This window comes from Phaethon aethereus (assembly GCF_964289735.1).
Source record: "Phaethon aethereus genome assembly, chromosome: 5".
NCBI lineage: Eukaryota > Metazoa > Chordata > Aves > Phaethontiformes > Phaethontidae > Phaethon > Phaethon aethereus.
Genome location: NC_138579.1, coordinates 18,772,396 through 18,792,577, shown reverse-complemented (window position 1 = coordinate 18,792,577; position 20,182 = coordinate 18,772,396). Strand labels below are relative to the sequence as shown.

Genomic DNA, 20,182 nt, shown 5'->3' with positions numbered 1-20,182 from the left:
TGCCTCTGACCTGAAAAAGAAGAGAGAGGACTGCCTTTTAACAGCGTAGATGGATATTCACAACAGCAGTCTGAACTTTGAAGCTCATTTCTATTTACAGGCAGACAAGCAAGGCTTGTATGAGGGAACTGAGAGGTGAGAATGATTGGCTAACATGTGGGAAAGAAGAAAAGGTGTGACAAGGGGATTTTAATAGACCTTGCTACTAATTTGGTAGTGCATTTACATTCAGGTTTTCAGTCAAACAGTTATAAATTTATTTCATATGCAAGAAGGTAATTGCTGTGTATTTTTTGCTTAGTGGTCTTTTAGGTTAAGGTGTGGGTAATAGCTCTGCCTTGGCTTCAAGCCTTTTTGGTATCTTCATGAAAATGATACTTTTCCTCTTTCTGTGCCTCTCTTCCCAGATCTATAAAATCACAGCAGACTGAAATGCAGCATCAGTGTTTCCAAGCACAGGAGAGGGGTGAATTCTTAACCCAGTTTCAGTCAAGAAATTAGAGAACAAAGCTCTCAAAGCACCTCAGAGCCATACCCTAGATCCTTTGGGTTTAGTTCCTAAATTATGGGGGGAATAAAAAACAAATTACTCTTATGTATTGATTGAGAATAGCACTTAAGCAACATGATCTCTTGACCAAATGACCGTATGCATAGCAAGATGTTCAGAATATGGCTTTCAGGCTGGCCCTTTTGTTCGCTCAGCTCTGAGAGTGGGTAATGCAACAGTGCTGGGTGTCTACTTCCATCCACCCAGGCATTGTCATCTTCTCAAATCACCTTTCAGGCTAGGAAGGCAAATATCCTTTTCCCACCCCAGTAACTCATGTCCCTGTACACCTGCACATGTTTTGGTAGTGACCACAGGCAGGTAATGGTATATGGCTCTCCATATTCTCACCACACTTCAATGCACTAGAAATTGGGCAGCTATAAGGAAAAATGGAATTGCTCTCTACAGACATAAATGGTTTTTTTATAAGACTGTAACTGGTCATAAATGTCCATGATCATCACTTTGCCACCACAAAATATCTGCTCGTGTTCTCCATATACTAAAACACAAACTACTTCAGAGACTCACAAATCTACTCTTCCCTTGAAGTCTGCTTCTGGCTGCCTTCCTCTGAGTGGCAGAATACCTTCCACTTTTTTATTTGATCACTTTTGCTCTTTGGCATAAATCTTTCCCTGACATGCTTTACTTTGACAGTTCCTAATATAGCTATGCCTAATGAGACAAATTCCAATAGCAGAAATACTGATTGCTAGATTAACAGTTTCATATCCATTTTCCTGGGGCAAGAAATAGAAAAATCCATCACCCATTATATGCTACTACAGTGGAGGACTGCATGCCATACCTGGAAAACATTTAGTTTCTCCTTTGCAATGAACTTAATGGATGCAAGACCACAGCTTGAGAAAGAGAGAAAAAAATACAGTGATGGGCATTATATACCCTGTTACATTTCTCAAAAAGGGGCCCTAGGGAAGAAAAGGGCTTCATGTGAGAAACTGGATTAGAGCTGAGATAATTTATTGGTCCAATAAGATCAATGTTTATATGTTAGGGTAAATAAATATTGACTAGGTAAACATAGCCTGATAAGCAGATCAATCTGTTCTCTCTTAGGAATACATAGAAATTAACAGGCTTAATAATGTTCAGTTTTTGAGACTCAGAGACTAAAATGCTCTGGTGTAACTTAAAGGAGTTAAAGGCCACCGCATATGACACCCCCCACATGTCCCAATAAACAATTCAACATCACACACACATGCAAAAAAAACCCCAACAGAGCAACCAAAAAGAAAGGATATCTGTTGTTCCTGGAGGAACACCCATGCAACAAGAACAGTCATGGGTGTTCATTTCATGGTCTTATAAACATTTAACCATCAATCAATGTCATCCACAAAGCACTGTTCAGAGGATCAATTTATTTCTAGCTTTTCTCTGCTACTAAATAGAAAATGCAACAGGCAAGGGGAGCTTTGATTTTGTATGAGTGGGCTTTTACAATCCAAATGTGCCTTTTGAAGCATGCATTTAAATCAGATAGATATTAGAGAACAATTGGAGTATACATTTAGGAGCACATTTCCATGTGCTTATGGAAAGAGAAGGTAGAAACCTGTAGTGCAGTCTGTACCCCCTGGTCTCATAGAGAAGTTCTGGTCATCTTAGAACAAATATATTCTCTCTAGCTCCTTGGGTGCAGGACTCCCCAGTGAGCAGAATAAGGTAGAGTGGGGAAGAAGAACAGTGCCTTTTTCTAAATTTGGTTTTCTAGTATGAGTCCCTGACTTTTATGATCTCTGAAATTGCTTGAGGGATAGCATGGAATAGCACCTCTGCTAAGGAAGCATTGGAGTTACTTTCAAAAGAGAATCCAACTGTCTGAGCTAACAGATGCTCCACCCAAAGAATAGACAACCATTTTGTCCAGAGCATGGAAATGCTTGTGACTAAGAGAATGGTACAATTTGTTTCTTCCTCTCTCTCTGTTGTCCATAGAAACTAGTGACCAGATAATCTTGGTTACTTCAACTTTTAAGTGCTTAGCAGTGAGGGTGTAGGTTGTTACAAACCACTGAACAAAGGATAGCAACCTATTAAAATTTGCTTGCGGAGTGAGAGCAACAGAGCTCTGAGTCAGAGCAGCAGACCCACCAGCCTTTTCTACTTAACCCAAATGATATCCTACTACTTAAAATTCTCTCATAAAATATCTGGGACTTATCATCTCCATTGGCAAACCGGTTTCATGGTGACCAGTTCTCTGGCTCTTGACCAGTCTTACAGGAACTCCTATGCTTTGTGGAGGTGTTTAACGGGTATCTAAAAACTTCTGCATCTGTTCTAAACTGTTTGCCTAGGTACCTTGCGGTCAGTGAAAGACAAGGGCATCCCTAGAGGGCAAATGCATCTACGGGTGGCTATGCTGGCTGGAATACACGAGATGGCTCTCACTATTGACTACTGTATATACAGAGAGGGCGCATATGGAGAGGTGCTTGGAGATTGCCGGTGTTGGGTGATGCATTGGAAAAGTACTATCCTGGAGACACACAACCTTCCTGCACCTGCTGAGTGTGAGAAGGTGGAGCAACTGGAGCCTGACATCTTGCTGCTGGAACCCTTTGCCCGGGCAGCCAGCGGGGTCGGGGGGATCCCGGCGTGTGGCTGCTCCTCCAGCACCCAGCGAATGGTATAGGCTGATGGGAAGGCTGTGAGCGAGGGGAGGGGGGAGAGAGGAGGCGGTGGCTTCCTCCTGACGCCATTTCCGAGAGGCTGAGATATATAAATGAGCCGGTTGCTGCAGTGCCCCATCTGGGATCTTCAGCCAGGGCACTGGCGTAGACACGCACGGTGCTGGTCTCCCCCCGGCACCTCGCCTGGAGCCCCCACCCACGCAAAGAACAGCCTCACCCTCTGCCCCTGCCTCCCTCCCTCCATCCCGCCAGCACCATGAGCCGCCCAGGACTGCTCGCCGTCCTGCTCCTGGCCGTGCCGGGTAAGTGGGGCTGGGCTGGGGTCCGTGTCCCCCCAATCCTGGGACCCTCAGCCCGGCGGACAGCGCTGCCCCCGCCCGGCTCCAGGCCCCCCGCTGCCCCTCCAGCACCGCGGACAGCGACCTCCCCGACCCCCCCCCCCTTCAGCACCGCGGACAGCGGCCGCCGCAAGGTCACTGCCCGAGGGCCGCGCCGGGCCCTGCCTGTCCCGCGGGCCGGGGCCACCGGTCATTGCCAGCAGGGGGACCGTTTTCCCTTCCCTTCCCTTCCCTTCCCTTCCCTTCCCTTCCCTTCCCTTCCCTTCCCTTCCCTTCCCTTCCCTTCCCTTCCCTTCCCTTCCCTTCCCTTCCCTTCCCTTCCCTTCCCTTCCCTTCCCTTCCCTTCCCTTCCCTTCCCTTCCCTTCCCTTCCCTTCCCTTCCCTTCCCTTCCCTTCCCTTCCCTTCCCTTCCCTTCCCTTCCCTTCCCTTCCCTTCCCTTCCCTTCCCTTCCCTTCCCTTCCCTTCCCTTCCCAGGGAAGGCTGAGGGGGGCACAATGCACATATCCAGCTGCTGCACCCAAGGACCACTTCCACCAGAGCAAGTTGCCCCTCTTCTCCACTCTCATTTTCAGCAAGATAAGATTTCACTGCTTGTCTCCCAATGGAGGTGAATAAAAAGCTCTCTTTTTTTGCCCTCCCCTCATTTTACAGGCATCTCCCTTCCCGTGACAAATGACATGAATAAAGGGGACACTAAGGTAAGGATGGGCCTGTAGTGGAAGGTGTGAATGAAGATGAATGATATGATGTTTAACCTCCACCTAGCTGGCTGGCTTTTGGCTACCCCGACCCAAATGCCCTGTAGGAAATGCAGGGATTTGCATGAGACCCCTACAGCAGGATCCACCCCACCCCAGGATTTACCCATTGTGCATCCACTTCTGGGCACCTGGGCAGGAGGGAAGTCCCTCAGGATGTACCAAAGGGACCAAACAAGTTTGTCTAGAGAATGGTGAGGCTGAGGATGGAGGATGGGTATAACTCTCCTCAGTCCTCCTACTGTCATCTTTTCAAAGCTCCCAACAGGAGGTGACTCAGGGGAGAGTGGGGGGAAATGTGATTCAGGAATGGGCATCACTGGAACTGTGTGTGTTTGGGGGTGTGCATACATCTGTGTTTGCATGTGTGTGATGTGTTACTTAAACATGCATGTTCTTAAAAAATAGGTAACTGGCTGCTCTCAGACTGTTAATCTGTCCTCAGCTACTGCTCAGTCTGTCTGGATGGCTATGAGTGGTGTGTTACTTGGCTGACCTCTCCAGCCTTCTTTTATAGGGTTCCGTGCATACATCTGTGTCATACTTCTCTGACATTCATAGCTGCACTTCACAAGCATGTGCACTCCCAGTGGGCTTTTGTCACATAAATGCTTGGATAGGTGTATTTGCCTGTGTTGATCTGTGACAGACACCCACCCCACCCCAATATTGTAATGCCCATAGTCCTTCAGAGAAGCTGGTCTCTTAAGTGCTCAAATTAAAATTTTTCTGAAATTAATGTCCAGAAAGGAAACACCAGCCCTTTCCCCTCTACTTCTTGAACATCTTTGTTTCCTGAAATCTTCTAGCCACAAAATCTTTTTCCCCAGGCAGCTGTAGAGGAGAGCACATTCATGTCAGTGTCAGACACAGGCTGCATTGTACAGTGTCTCTGCTCGTGGTTACCGACAGGGCAAGTGCCATGAGAAATGCCTCCCTGTCTCCTGTCAGATGTGCCTGGGCCTGGAGAGCTGTTGCTTTGTTAAGACTTTTAGCCTGCTTAGCCCTTGCTGGGGCTGAGCCATGAGCTGTGAGCCACTAGGTGCCTGCTTCAGGCCGTCTACTGCTAACTGAGAAAGGGGACCTGGGGCAGTCACCTGCTCCTTCAACTGGCCGTGCCAGAGTGAGATGGTCACTGGGCATCTGGTGGGACAATCCATTAATTCCACAATTTTCCTTGTGAGATCTATTCCTCAATATGTTTTATGTGTAAAACATGGCACTTCCCAGCAAGCCACATTTAGCTTTTGTGGAAGCTGGTGCAACTCCATGGAAATGTCTCCACCGAGGAAGGATTGACTTGCAAGCCTGTTCCCTCCCTGCACTGACACAGGCTCTAGCTCAGAGCAAAAATCAGACCATACCTCTCTCTTGATTTTGTGCTGCAAATGGAAGGAGCCATTAGGGCTTTTCCACCTTCACCGCCCTCTGAGAAACAGCATTTCAGTGAAGGAAATCCTGGTTTCATGGGACAGATCAGGGCAGGGTTATCATCACATGGATACAGCAGTGAGCACCGCAGCTCTTCCTACACATCATGATGTTCAGGATGCTCATTTGTGGGTGTCTTGGGGCTGTGAAATGGGTAGTCAGCATCTGTAGGCCTTTCCCAGGCAGCTTATCAGACTTTTCTTACACCAAGGGCTTTCCATGGGGAGCTGAACATGCGCAAAGCACGCACTTACAATATCTCCGGTGTTTGCCCACTCTTGTGCTCGAAGGACACTATTTCCCACCTACAAGCACACATTTCAGAAGGGCCTGAGCATAGCTGAGCTCAGACATGGGGAAGTCTATCCTTGTAAGGACATGATCCTTTGAAGATTTCTGTGTAGGGACAGCATAAGCAGCTCTTAAGGATCTAGTTACACGCTCACAGTTAAAGGATAGCTGTGGCAAAATTCCAGTCTGAGTTTCTGCACTGGATTAATTACATTCATTTGGAAAGGATCTCCTTCATTTCCTGATGCAGGCTGTTATTTCATGACCTTGTGAAGCCTCACTCTGCAAGACTTGCTCTTACAAAAAGTCAAGGAGAGAGTTGTGGAATGACTGCATTCTTAATTTCATTACGTTACAAAGTTCCTCCATAGAGTTGGCTGCATTTCTGTGGTGACTGATGTGTTTCTTTGTGTTCAGACAAATCAGAAGTCTTCAAAAAGCTTGTATAGAGTATTTAATTGGACCCGGTTCATATTTATCATGCTGAGAAAGTCCTTACTTCTGAAGCTGCATCAAATACTGCTGCAATAAGTGACTCCAGAGGTTGAGAAATGTGAGAGCCAAGTATCAGAATCTGGGGTTTGTTCTATCTCATAGCAGAGTGAAATGACTGGAAGTCATCTAAAATCAATATTAATGGATTGCTTGTGGTATAGGAAAATGATATGAGGGAAATTTCCTTGCTTTCTTTTTGTTAGATCTTTCCTGTAACATTTTTAATCCAGCTGGCAATCCCCTCAAACTGTGTCAGTGATTAAGAGTTCAGCATTTTATGGCTATGATCTGCAAAAGCAGAATTCTCTCCTTACACATGGTGAAAATTTGGCCATTCCAGCTGGTCAATGAATATATCCAATTGCTTGAATGAGCAACATTGTAGATGACTGGGAATTGCTGACTTGTGTTTAATTTCTACTGCAGCCACAGTGCTCTGCTTTCCTAAGAATGGCACCTTGTGCGGGAGGTCAGGGCTCTTAGGGCTGCCTGCAGAAATCAACAGGAGAAAGAGGTTCAGTGACTGAATTTTTTGCCCAAAGGCTTACTTGTATCCTTTTTTTCAATGTAGCCTCTCTTTTTCCGCAGGCACTTGTGAGTCCTGTGTACTTTCTAGGCTAATTTATAAATAATCACCCCTTTGAACTGGGCAGCCTGATTCCTGGCACCAGACTGTTGTGAATGCTTCTTTCTCTCTTGTGTGACCATTGGGTCCTGGTAGTGTGTCTCAGTGTGGCGAGGTTGCCTTCACCTCTGCCAGAGGTGCCACCATGCCTTTGCACCACTGGCTTTGATTCTCCTACCACACATACAGCACTGGGTGATCCCTGTGGGGTCAGTGGTGCTGTTGGCACATGGTTGAAGAGCTAGGCCTGCAATCTCGGTACAGGTGGCAAACGAGATAAATAATGCTTCTCATTTTACACCAAAGAAAAGGGCTGCTGGAAAGGGTAGGCTCAGAGGCAATCCTGTCTAGGAAACTGCCTCAGGCCATTGCAGAAGCTTTGGAGGAAAGTGTGAGAGCTTCCTTGCTTTCAAGTGACCTGCATCCATGTAGAGCTCTTCCAGTCTATAATAGATGGCTTGAACACTCAAGCACAAGGTCAAACACTTCTCCAGGGTGTCCTTTTCTAGGGCTTGAGAGCAGTATTTCTCATCCATATTTGAGAGTAAAATTGGCCTCGCATCGCCTTCCATGCCTGGCTGCAGTCTAACCAGGGTGCCCTCCTCAGGGCTCAACTAGCTTGCAAGATTTCAAGGTCACCTGTTGAAGAGCTTGACCATTTGTTGCTCTCTGTGACCTCCCAATGAGTCCTTTTATGAGATGCAGGTTGAGATATACTGACTTAAAAGACGATGATTTTGAGCTCTTTATGTATATATCCAGATCTTCTTTAATCTCCTGATGTGCCCAGCCTCTGGGATGGGCTGGAGCTGTGAGATCCTCAGCTGAAGTGTACGTTGTGTTGAAAAAGCTCCTTCCATTGCCATGTGTCATTTGCTCACTTCTCAGTTTCGCGAGGTACCTTCTGTTCCTGCATTAGGTAAAACAGGAACCAAACATTCAGTTCTGGCTCCACCAGAATAGCAAGATCTGTGCCATCATCTGCTGTGTTTTAGCCTTGGTAACAAATAGATTTAGGAAAAAAAAGGACAAAAAAGCAGTGCTTTAATTTGTATTTTGATCTCTTTCTAGGTGATGAAGTGCATTGTAGAGGTCATCTCTGATACTTTATCAAAGCCAAACCCCCTGCCGATCAGCGAGGAATGCCTAGAAACACTCAGAGGAGGTACAGGCTCAGATTTAATGCTGGATATCAGCAAGAGAAGATCTGGCAGAGACACAAGCAGGGGCTGGTCCCGCCCTGACACATGCTCTAGCATCTGACAAGGGGTCCCCAACACACTCATGTTTCTCACAGTCACCCCACTGGGCTGCACGAGGCCCCAGGGATGGAGCTGCTGCTTGGCCCAGGCCATGCATGACACTGATACCATGGCAGGGGAGGCACTGAGTGACATGAAGCTGCCTGGTTTTCATGGACCTTCCTGTCATCTTTTAACCACACGGTTAAGAGATGTGGCAGCAAATTAGTCCAGGGGACAGAAAAGAGTAAACAAAGTGGGGGGTGGCATTTGGGGTTCTTTTTCATTTCCGGGGGGGGGGGGGGGTTGTCTTTGACCACATTCTGTACCAAGTCTCCCCTATTGCAGATGAACGAATCATTTCTATCCTTCGCCACCAAAATTTACTGAAGGAACTCCAGGAAATTGCTGCTCAAGGTACAGTGTCACTACAGTTATTTGGGAAGAGGGGTTTCATCCGTTGTAGCCCCTTGCACAGCTTTGTTGTTTGTTTGGTTTGGGTTTTTTTTTTTTTTGTATTTGACATTGATTTAACATCATATAAATGTTCCCTAGGAAATATAGTTCCAGGACTTCCAGTAGAGACTGGGTCAGTGGGGGCAGGAATTTTGCTTATAACTCCAGTATGCATCTGATGATTTACATGACTGTCAATGTAACTCGGTGGCAACGCACAGTATAGGCATTTTGGGGTGGAAAAACCCTAAAGGGAAATTATTGTAATTTAATTCAACAAATAATCATCAGTTCCCAAACTAGAATGAAAGACAAGAAAACCTCCACTGTTTTTGCAGCTGGAGTCTAGCACTAAACTCAGGTGTGGCAGAAGTTAAGCCTCATTGAGCATTGAGTGAGACTTGCACCTAAAAGACCCCAGTGAAAGTGTCCTTGGGCTAATGGCAATTTTCCTGTGGGTTTCCTTAGGTCAAATGCAAGTTTCTTTGGTTTGGAGAGGTGCAGGCTGCTCATCGCAGGTCAGTGTGGGAGCAGCAGCAGCACAGAGCTGTGCAAAATGGTGTGCATAGTGGAAAAGGGCTATTCTCAGGTGCCCCGGTCCCCAGAGCTGCTGTACAGGTTCTAGGCAAGGCTACTACAAAGCCAGTGCAGGTCCTTCTGCCCAGGTGGCCTGGTTGAGGCTGCAACAGAACTCTCCCCAGGCTGCAAGGAATGCAGCTCCTGGCCTTCCCTCCTCCTTCTCCCTGGGGTAACCCGGCTGGCAGCCCTTCCCTACCATGGTGTCCCTGTTCCCTGCTCCTGTGTGGCATGGCTGCCAAGCATGGCTGGGAGACAGTGCCACCAGACTGCTTTCAGAGCAGGGAAGCCACAGAGGCAACGGGGAGAAGGGAGAGGGAAAATTCAAGAAGTCAAGATTAGAGCCCTGTGCAGCTCTCAAAGCAATAGTTTCATTGCCGCCCAAATGCTGCTGATGGAGGGGCCAGCCAGGCAATGATCCCAGACAGGCTCCATGGATGCCTTGATGATCCAGAAGAAAGAAACGTGGGCATCTTCAGTGCACTGGGATGCTGCTGCCCAGGCGTCCTGGAGTTGGGAGGGGAGCACTCGGCTGTTGGACAGGCTGTGCCATACAGTATAGAATCCATATGAAGGGGCTTGTTTCACAGAGGTGCATCTTGCTCTGCTCTTTCCTTGGCTTGAGCCCATCACGCCTATTTGTCCTGGGGTAACATGAGCACTACTCTACAGATCACAGTGACTGGGGATGGAAGGATTGTGTAACCCAAGGGAAAAGCAAAGGTGTTTATCTTGGTCTCCTCTGTGCTGGCTGCAGCTGGCCCTGGTCAAGCTGGAGAGCCCACACCATGCAGCTCTGCCCTTCTAGGGCTAGAGAGGACCTGGCTGACAGTGTTGGCTCTTGCCTTTGCATGAAGGCACAGAAGGAGGATGTGAGCTGGTTTAGGCAGAGCTTGCTTGGCTTGCAGATCCTGTTGGGATGGGGCTGCCTGGGCAGCACTAGTTGCCAAGACAGCTGTGTGCTGACCTCTAGCTCATGCTGCCTTCAGACACCTTTGTGTTGCTTTGGTCGAGCTGGCTCCGTAAACCCAGAGGCTAAGGTGTGGGGCCTCGGAGCCCCAGACCATCCCCAGAGCAGGAATGAATGCGGCTCCTTCCTCCTGGTGGGAGGGCAGTGCCCTGGGGAGAGGGGCCCCCACGACCGGGCCGGAGGGCACAGAGGCTCTCAGTGCTCACCTCAACAGAGGTACGTGGGCAGCATCTGGCAGGAGGCAATTTTTATCCTTCAATACTCTGATGCTTAAGTCTTTTCTGGGACTCAACATGCTGCAGTTCAGCATCTCTTATTCCCTAGCTCTCCATCAATATTAGTTTTCCTAGCAACCCTGCTTCTCTGTTTGTTTAGAGACCTTTTTCTTTCCTGCAGGTCATGTTTTTGATGGTGGCTTTGTTACTGCAGTTGATCCACATATCCTCCAGTCTCACTTCTCCTTGCAGCTCCCCTTTGGCAAATTTGTCCATTGTAGAAAACATAATTATAAAGGCACAGAACTATTTACCTACCTACTTTCTGAAACACAGGAGGGGCTGTTGCCTTTCCCTACTTTTTCTTACTTGATGCAGGTGCCAATGAGAGAACTCAGCAGCAGAAGAAAAACAGGGGCTTTGAAGATGAACTTTCCGAAGTCCTTGAAAGTCAGAATGACAAGAACAAGCAGAGAGGTCAGTGTCATCCTCCCCCCAGGGAAATCCAGGTCAGGCTGTAAACAAGGATGTTCTTTCTAACAGCCTTGATATGTCCATCTGCTTCTCATTTAGGCATCTCTTTTGATGATGCTGCTGCCATGCACAAGCAACCCGGTGTTTGCTTTAGTCTTTTTTACCAGCTTAAACAACATGTAATTTCTGAGCTATAGTAACTGCTGATGGTCAAGTTACCAGACTGATACTGATCTTTTCCACCCTGCTGTCAACACCAGCATTCACTCCTAATGCTTAAAATGAGTCACAGCCAGGGAAATCCCATCCTGAAAGACTCAGTGATATAGGCAAGAGCAATCTGGGTCTGCTCCTGCCACCTTTGTTTCCAGGCATCCAAGATATTAAGTTATGGGTCTCTGAAGGGAAAATTGAACTTGGGATACACACAGTACACACACACAAAACACTTGCATCCTGGAAAGACCACGTTCAGCTGGGATTCCCCCTTGTCACCGTGTTTCTATGCCGTGGCTAGAGAGAGGCAGTGTAGCAGAAAGGAGGCTTCGGCCCCTTTGCTTTTCCACGTCAGGAAGAGCCAGTGCCGATATTGGTTGAGATGTTTCCTTGTCCAGCAGCAGTACCCCTGCAGAGGGACTCAGGTGGGCTCTGGGGCATGTGACTGAGCCATGGCAGTGCAGTGATGCCGCAACGTCAACCCAAAGCTGCCCACAGTGACGAGGAGTGATACCTCTGGGGGCTGCTGCTGCAGCCAGCATGGCCAAAAGCCAACAGAGAGGACAGGTAGCTCTGGCTCTCCCTCCTGCCAGGGCAGACCTGAACCTCTGGCATGCAGCCCGGCATGACCGGCTCTCTGCATGCCCTCACCCTGGCACGCTCCTCAGCCCTGCTTTGGGCTGCGTTTGCCTTTCCATACCCATCTGGCTTTTCCCACTGCTCTTTAGTCTCCCTCTCCCCACCTTTCTTTTGCAAAGTGATTTCTATGGCTAATTATGTTAAAAGAGGCCAGTCTCTGGCATGAGAAAGAGCAAATACTCAGCTCACACTAAGCTCCTGCTGTGTAGCTGCTTTGCAGAAGCAGAGCCATCCCCCTCTCCCTCTGGCTCCCTCTTCATCACCCTGGGAGAAATAAGGATGCGATGCCAGTGCAGCACTCAGAGCAGGGGGAGCTGTGCAACTTCCATATAACACTCCTAAATCCTTTAATTTTACGTGCAATCTGGTTTCATGCGGGGCAAGCTTGTTGTTGGCATCTCAAGATATGGCGATGAGGACCGTGACGTAGCAAAGCACTTTGGCATATGTTTAACTTCAGCCTTGCAAGTCTCTCCAGGAGAGCAGGCACCAGTGAGAGCAGCGGCTTGCTTGAACGCAAGCATATGTTGGAGTGGCTTGCAAAAGGATCCATGGGCTGGTTAAGCAGATTGCTGAGTGGGGCTGATGCTCCCTAAGAAACGCACAGTCTTCGCTGGTTGTGAAATGAGCTCTCAGGAGAGGTGTTGCTTCTTGCTCCTCCCTCTGCAGATGCGGCAGGGGAGCACCCTGAAGAGGAGCAGCCCACAGGGTCCCTGACTGAGCTGGCAGCACAGAAAACCCAGCAAAATGAAGATTCAAGGGAGGAGGGAAAAAACAGCCTGGAGGAGAGGGAGCCCAGGCCACGGGATGCTGACCCTGGAGAGAATAAGGATCGGGAGGAAGCAGAGAGCAATGAGATTAGGGGCACAGAGGAAGCCCAGAGAGATGAGGCTTTGGACAACCACATCAGCAAAGACTTCATTGAGGACGAGCGGCAGCAGCGAGGGGATGAAGAGGAGCAGCCCAGAGGCCCCAGGGACAGCCTGGAGCTTGAGGATGAGGGAGAGCAGCCACCCAGGCAGGGCCAGGAGCAGAGCAAGGAGGCAGCAGGGGAGCGTGTGGAGCGGGAGGATGATAGAGGAGATGATGCTGCAGAGGAGGACCCTACTGAAGCAGAGAGGTCACTTGATTTGGCTGAGGAGGACGTGGAGGCCGAGGAGGTGCAGGGAGATGACAGTACGTATCCCAGATGACGGCACTGATACCTACCGGGGTGAGCTGAGCGCACTGAGGCAGACTGATAAGAGGCTTTAAAGCCTGAAAGTTCAGGCAGGTGCTTACTGGGTTTACAAAAATACCCCTGCTGACAGCCACCCAGACCCCCCCTCAAGCACCCAACCACGTGGGCCCACGCACAGCAGGTAACACAGGCCCAGTAGCTGCCTTGCTGCCTGCTGCTCCGTTTTCATAGCACCTGGGGACAACTAATTTCTTTTTCTTGAATTTCATATGTATTTTTGACTGCTGCCTCCAAGCCCTGTTACTGACACGGTGATGTGAGAGTGGGTATTTCCAGAATCCTGAGAAAATGGATGTAAGTCAGGAAACCCACCTTGCATTGCCCCTGGAGGCTCGGTCCAAAGGTGGAGCATAACCAGGTTAACGCGTGTGCTCACTGTTATGTTTAATGTTCTTTCAGATAACGATGATGTTCTGGGATTTGGCAAAGATGAGCAGAGCTCTGAGGAGGAGGAGGAGGAAGAGCAGACCCGGGCACTGAGAGGAGGAAGGCATCACCTGGAGGATGAGGGGTTGCAGGGGGAAGAGGATACCTTCCAGCCCAGGGATGCCAAAAGCGAGGAGATGGAGGACGAGTTGTCCAGGGAGTGGGAAGACTCCAAGAGGTGGAACAAAATGGATGAGCTGGCCAAGCAGCTGACATCAAAGAAGCGCATGGAGGAAAATGATAGTGAGGAAGACCCAGATAGGTCCATGAAAATGGCATTCAGGTCCCGCAAGTATGACTTCAGTAGTCCAGAGGAAGATGTGAGAAGGTCATGGAAGCACCACTCAAAGGAGGACAGCAGTGAAGGAAGCTTCCCACTTGCTCCCATGCCTGAAGAAAAAAAGGATGAGGAAGGCAGCGCTAACAGGAGAACGGAGGTTGGTGTACATAGGCTTAAGAATAAATCCCGCACGATTATTACATGGGAATCCAAACTGTGCCTGGAGAGGTGGATGGTACCTTGGGATTATGCAGCCAGGATTGGTTCTCTGTGACGTTAAGAAGATGCTTGGTGACCTTTCAGTCATTCAGCCCTAGGTATTATTGACATTTGTACCCGGCTGTGCCTTTGGGTTTTTTTCTTGTTTTAGTGACTGGTGCAAAAACATTCCCTGCCCCAGAGAGTCTTATAAATGAGACAGAACTTCTGTGCTGGTCTGTGCCGGACATGGTGACCAGAGCTGTCTCTGAAGCCTGGGGTTGGGTCTTGTGCCCCAAAGTCCCTCCAAGTCAAAGGGAAGGCTTTCCCTGGCTCAGGGACAGGGTGAGTAGTGTCAGACCTCCTACAGAGGCAAACCAGGGTGCAGCCGTGATGAGACATCTGGGGTGTTGAAGGGGAAGTGGTTGACAGATACATGAATACATCTGAGCCAGGCTTCCAAAGTCAGAGACCTCCTTCCCTGATGCCTCACATGATACTGTGCGGTAGCTCAGCACCTCCCCTGGCAGCCAGGAGAGGTGGTTTAACCTTTGTGCTGAGGCCCAGCTCCAGGCACTGATGTTTATTTGGTAGCTCAGGGGGCTGGATGGCAGGGCTGGGCACAGGCTCTGCGGGTGGTTGCTCTGGGACAAACCATGATCAGGTGGCCAGGAGCAGACTGGGACAGTGGGTGAGTGGAGCCAGTTTGCTGCAGCCCTCGTGCCTCCAAAACACCCCTCTTGCCTTAGTTACAGCCCAAAACATTGCCCAAAGGTTGCCCATCTCCCCGGCTGAGAGAGCATCTCCAGTCATGTTGGTTCAAAGCCAAGTAAGTCAAACGTCTCGGCTCTGAGCACCTGCCCCATCTGCCTCCTCGCCATCATCTGCTCATATTCCAGGTCTCTCCCCAAGAAGGCTGCTCCCCACCCAGCCCTGACAGAGGCTCTGGGATGCACTTTGTCTACAAGGTGGTGGGCTCAGTCTCCGAATGGGGACTTGGAAGGAGGTTGCTGAGGCTGCAAAACTGCTGTGTTTATGGCTGCAACAAGAGTTTTCGGTGTTCTTTAAAAAAAAAGTAAATCAGGACCTCTGGGAGACAGTGAGGAGGTGTCAGACCGGGCACCGGGCAGTGAGGGAAGGAAGGGCACAGGCTCTGGCTCTGCCAGAGCAGCTGCCACCCTGTCACTTCTCCTGGCTTTTGGGTCATGTGGCTGTGTGGCTTGGCTAGTGAGGCCAGCGTGGGCACAGCCAGGGACTGTGAGCCCTGTCCCCTGCACTGTCCAGGGCTCAGCCCACAGGGCTGGACAGGAGTGAGCCAGGGCACATGGGCAGAACGTGGATCTGACCTCTCCTCTCTCTGGGTGCTGTGGAGGATCTCAGCACAGCGCTATTTTCTCATTTTTTGGGGGCTCCAGTTGCAGCCAAGGCTCCCCTCCAGCAAGGTGAGCCTCAGGGGGCTGCTCCCCGACACGCTTCAAACAAAAGTCACCGCAACAGCCACTTGGGCTCAGCCTGGCTCCCCTGGGCGCTGGTGGGCACCCCAGGCTGCCGGCTCACTGCTGTTGCCAGAGCCTTTCCAGGGGCTCAGCCAAGGACCCTGTGGAGGAGCAGGGTGACTTTTTCCATGTTCAGAAAAGGAGCTCAGGAATGAGAAAAATTACCTTTTTTTACATAATTATTTTTTGCACACCAGCCACATGCAGTGCAGGCCAGTGGCTCAGCGTTGGCCTGCGCTTGGTGGCTGCTGCAGGCAGCGGCATGGCTTCACTCTCTCCCCATGGGAGAGGGGCCGTCACCTCAGCTCTGATGGCACGAAAAGGCACTTTTAGAACCCAGAGCCCCAGGTTCGCTCCCACAGAGCCTGCTGCTGGGCTGGGCGAGCACGCGATCCGCAGCGAGCCCCAGGTGATGCAGCTGTGAGGGGCGGGCAGGGCTGTGTCGGGCAGCCAGACGGGCCTGCTTGCGTGTGACCCCGGTTCAGACAAAGCCACACAGCCTTGAGTTTGAGCACCAGTGCTAAATAAAATAGCTTCAGGTGATGGCAAAGGTACAGAAAAGCCGCTATAGAAAGGCCACCAAGCAATGGGCAGCTTCAGCCTTTAAACTGATGGCTTCCTCAGCCACTATTTTCCCAAATGGAAAAGACTCCTCCAGTACTGGAGGTGCATGTGGGCACCCAGGGCAGCGTGGGGAGAGGGGACACTCCGCCATGAGCAGGAGGGTATGCTACACTTGCCGCACATGGCAGGCAGCTGTGCTCGTCACGGTTTGACACCACTGCCTCAACACAGGTGCCCACCCCGGCTCCCCAGCAGCCACCTCCCTTCAGCCCCATGCTCTGGAGGGAGAGACCCATCCCAGAGGGGCTTCCCTGGCCGGCAGTGGGGCTGGGGAAGGACGGTGGTTACGTGTCTTGTCCCCATCATCAGCTGCAGAGATTTCACATTAGGACAACACTGAGATGTCTGTGTTGCACACAGACAACTGTCCAGAGGGGCAAATGCAGGAGCAGTTTGAGGGGGCTTCACAAACTGCGCCAGCCTGGGTCCCCCCACAGGTGCCTTCCTTCAGGGACAGACGGCTCCAGCCTGGGTCCCCTGCAGGGCCACAAGTCCTGCCAGCAAACCTGCTCCAGCCTGGGCTCCTCTCCCCATGGGACCACAGGTCCTGCCAGGAGCGCGGGCTGCCCATGGGGTCACGGCCTCCTTCGGGCATCCCCCTGCTCCAGCATGGGGCCCTCCCCGGGTGCTCCCCTGTGGAGCTCCATGGCTGCAGGGGCACAGCCGGCCTCACCCGGGCTTCCCCAGGGGCTGCCGGGGAACCTCTGCCCCAGTGCCTGGAGCCTTCCTGCCCCTCCTGCTGCTCTGGGCTGGGGGTCTGCAGGGCTGCTGCTCTCACACGTTCTCACTCCTCTTTCCAGCTCAAATTGCATAGGGCTTTTTTCCCCTTTTTCTTCACTCTGTTACCCCAGAGGTGCTACCACTGTCGCTGATGGGCTCGGACTTGGCCAGTGGTGGGTCCATCTTGGAGCCGGCTGCACTGGCTGTGTCGGACACAGGGGAAGCTTCTGGCAGCTCCTCACAGAAGCCACCCCTGCAGCCCCCCTGCTACTAAAACCTTGCCATGCAAACCCAATACACCACCACTGACAGCGAGCCCCAGGCAAGGCTTTATGTAGCTCTGGGGGGCGAGGGCTGCCCACCTGTGGCCGTGGGGCTGATGCATGTCCTGGGCTTTTGTTGCAGGACCAGGAGCTGGAGAGCCTGGCCGCCATCGAGGCTGAGCTGGAGCGCGTCGCCCACAAGCTGCATGAGCTGAGGCGAGGCTGAGGGCCCCAGCCCTCCCCGCGCAGGTGAAAGCCGCCGCTGCCCTCCTCCCTCCCCACTGCGTTTTCATTTCCCGATTTAAGAGCAATTAAGCCGGAGCAGAAGCATCGTGCCTAGGCAGCCGACCTCACTAGCGCCCAGGCCTGCCTCCCATGCCGTAGTATTGTGCCCATCGCTGCTTCTTCACCTCACGCTCCCCTGTCCACACAGATGCCCACCTGCCCAGCCGGGCACTGGTGGGCATGAAGCACGACCTACACATGTATTTTCTGTCCGGGTGGGGGTTTTTTCCCTCTTTTTTTTAAATGACAAGATAGCTTTCTAGAAAGTTCTCCTTCCACCGGTAGTTTCACTGGGTAAAAAAAAAAAAAACTGCAATAACTTGTTATCTTTTGATTAAAAGCTGAGAACTCTGACTGTAATATATTCTATATAAAAAAATTATCTAAGGAAAAATAAAACTGCATTGGGTTCCTTCCTTTGTTTTGGCAGCTTGTCTCGGTCGTCAGCACGCTGCAGGGCATGCACGGTGCTGGCAGAGAGGAGGGGGAATGGAGGCCTCCCCTCGCCACAGACAGATTGTGATGGCGTTTCCCCCCCAGCCAGGCTCCAACGCTGCTGCCCGCTGAGGCTCAGCATCGAGGATGCCCCCCCGAGGTCCTGAGCGCTGCGGGGCAATCCCTGCCCGCCCAGGCCCCGGGCTGGCGGTCCCGGGTGCCTCAGTGAGACGTGGGTCACATCCATAGTTCATCGATGAACATGGGGTTGACCACAGAGAAACTGGTTTGGAAGTTTAAACACTGGGGCAATGCTTGACCAAGTCAACCTATTTGGACAAAGCACGAGTGGGTTAAAAAAACCAAAGGAACAGATAGGCTAGTCATGAGGGGAACTACTGGTCTGCGTTCCCCCAGAGGTGAAGGCCGGTCCTGAGGGGACGCCGCTCCTGTGCGCTGGCTGGCAGGAGCCATGGTGGCCTGCTGGCACAGCGCTAACAGGTGCAACCTCCCTCATCCTGCCGGCTTCAGGCCACACGCCGGCTGGAGGACGGGTGGTGCTTGGGCTGGGGAAGCTTGCCCCAAAAGTCTCTGAACACCAATCATAAGATTTTAGACTTTCTGTGTGTATTGGCAGGAGAGGAAAAGTGCATCCCACCACCAGGGCTGTATCCCACCCGCAGTGTGAAGCTCAGTTGTCTCCCATCACCCACAGCCCACGGGAGAGCTGAGATGCTCAGGGAACGGCTGCCAGGCTTTTAAGGCAACGTATCCCTTCATTCTGCTGAAAACGTCAGCGCCATCGGCCCATAGAGCAAAGTGCACTGGAGGTGGGTGTGTGGGGTCCTCGTGGCGCAGGAGGTGGTGGGTGCCCGGAGCTGTCCTCTGCCACCCTGCGGGTGAGCTTCCCCAGGGAGGGCTGGGGGAGCTGCCGAGAGGGCAGTGCCCCTCGCCCCAGCCTGGGCAGCCACACAGCGGCAGGAGCAGGCGGCGAGGCCGAGGCACAGCCCGAAAGCTGCCCCTGCACCGGGTGGAAGCCGGCACGAGGCGCAAGGCGAGAGCGTGGCTGGGGAAAGAGCACCAGAGCGAGGTGCAAGGCTCCCAGCCCCATCCTGAGGAGACGGCATTCTCGCTAACCGTAGGGAAACGTGCATAGGGACAGAATTGAAACCAAAGTTCTTCCACGGAAACAGTACTAAAATGTCAATTATTAGGGAGTTAATCTAGCTGTAGAAGTCACGTTGTACGTACTGGTCTTCATTTTAGGTGAATATTGCATTGCACTTAGTTTCTTCTTTTTTTTTTTTTTGGTGGCAGAATCTCTGCCAGTAGCATCATCCATACAACCCCTTCAAGCTCAGGTCTACATGTCAAAATAAATCCACAGAAACCCTCAGCCACCCACCCCACCCCTGTCAAAACAACAATAAAAAACCAAACCAAAAAACCAAACCTAACCCCCAAAACCAAACAACGCACCATAGAAACGCAGCCATCTCCAAAGCAGTTAGACAAGTGTTCCCACAAAAGATGGCGGCAGCAAGACAGAACTTGGCTATTGCTGCTACGAAATCAACAAGAGGAAAAACAACATTACTTGATGGAGCTACTATAAATACTGTCTTAACCGGATGATCACGGAATCACAAACATCTGGGACCCAAGGACTTTTTTCAAAGGGAAAGATGGAGTTGAAGGCCTGAGCACCGGGCCTGGGAGGATGCCCCAGCAGGTGGTAAATGCTGGCCCTCCGACCGGCTGTACCTCTGCTCTGCGGCATCTCTCAACTCACCGCTGCAGGGCTTGGCCTTGGGGCTGACACCGAGCGCTGATCCCCAGGCAGGGCTTACACGGGTGCCCTTGCTGAGCAGGCTTGTTGCTTAGCAAAATTCAGTGCTGCTGGGTGAGGTATCTATCTTTCCTGCACTAGCCAAAGTAGGGCCCTGATTAAAAATCCTGCTAGGTTTTGAGCAATCAAGAATTCCCTGCCCAGAATAATGAAGGAAGAATCAGTCCAGAAGCCTCCGCTAGGAATAAATTCTGAAGTACAGCAGTAGCCTGAATCCCAGTGATGTTTATCGATGTTATACACAAAGATAAAAATAGCCAACTTCCCATTAGCCTTAGAAGATAAAACAAATCAAATCTTGCTGGTATAAGATGGTCCAAAGCAACTGCAAACAACTGTCCTGGGGAAGCATGTGAAAACCAAATTCTCATGAAAACAGGGTCCCCCCGATGAGCTGCTCACCTCGCTGCCCTATCTGCTC

The 20,182-nt window shown here is 50.9% G+C and overlaps 1 protein-coding gene across 1 annotated transcript; it reads left to right on the top strand.

Moving 5' to 3' along the window:
* Positions 1-3,315: 3,315 nt before the first annotated feature.
* CHGA (chromogranin A) lies at positions 3,316-18,398 on the top strand. The gene is made up of 8 exons (XM_082000431.1): positions 3,316-3,521; positions 4,210-4,256; positions 8,230-8,323; positions 8,748-8,816; positions 10,995-11,093; positions 12,615-13,121; positions 13,585-14,048; positions 17,335-18,398. The coding sequence occupies exons 1-8, from the start codon at positions 3,476-3,478 to the stop codon at positions 17,416-17,418; spliced, it is 1,410 nt and encodes a 469-aa protein (XP_081856557.1). The 5' UTR covers positions 3,316-3,475; the 3' UTR covers positions 17,419-18,398.
* The last annotated feature ends 1,784 nt before the right edge of the window (positions 18,399-20,182 follow it).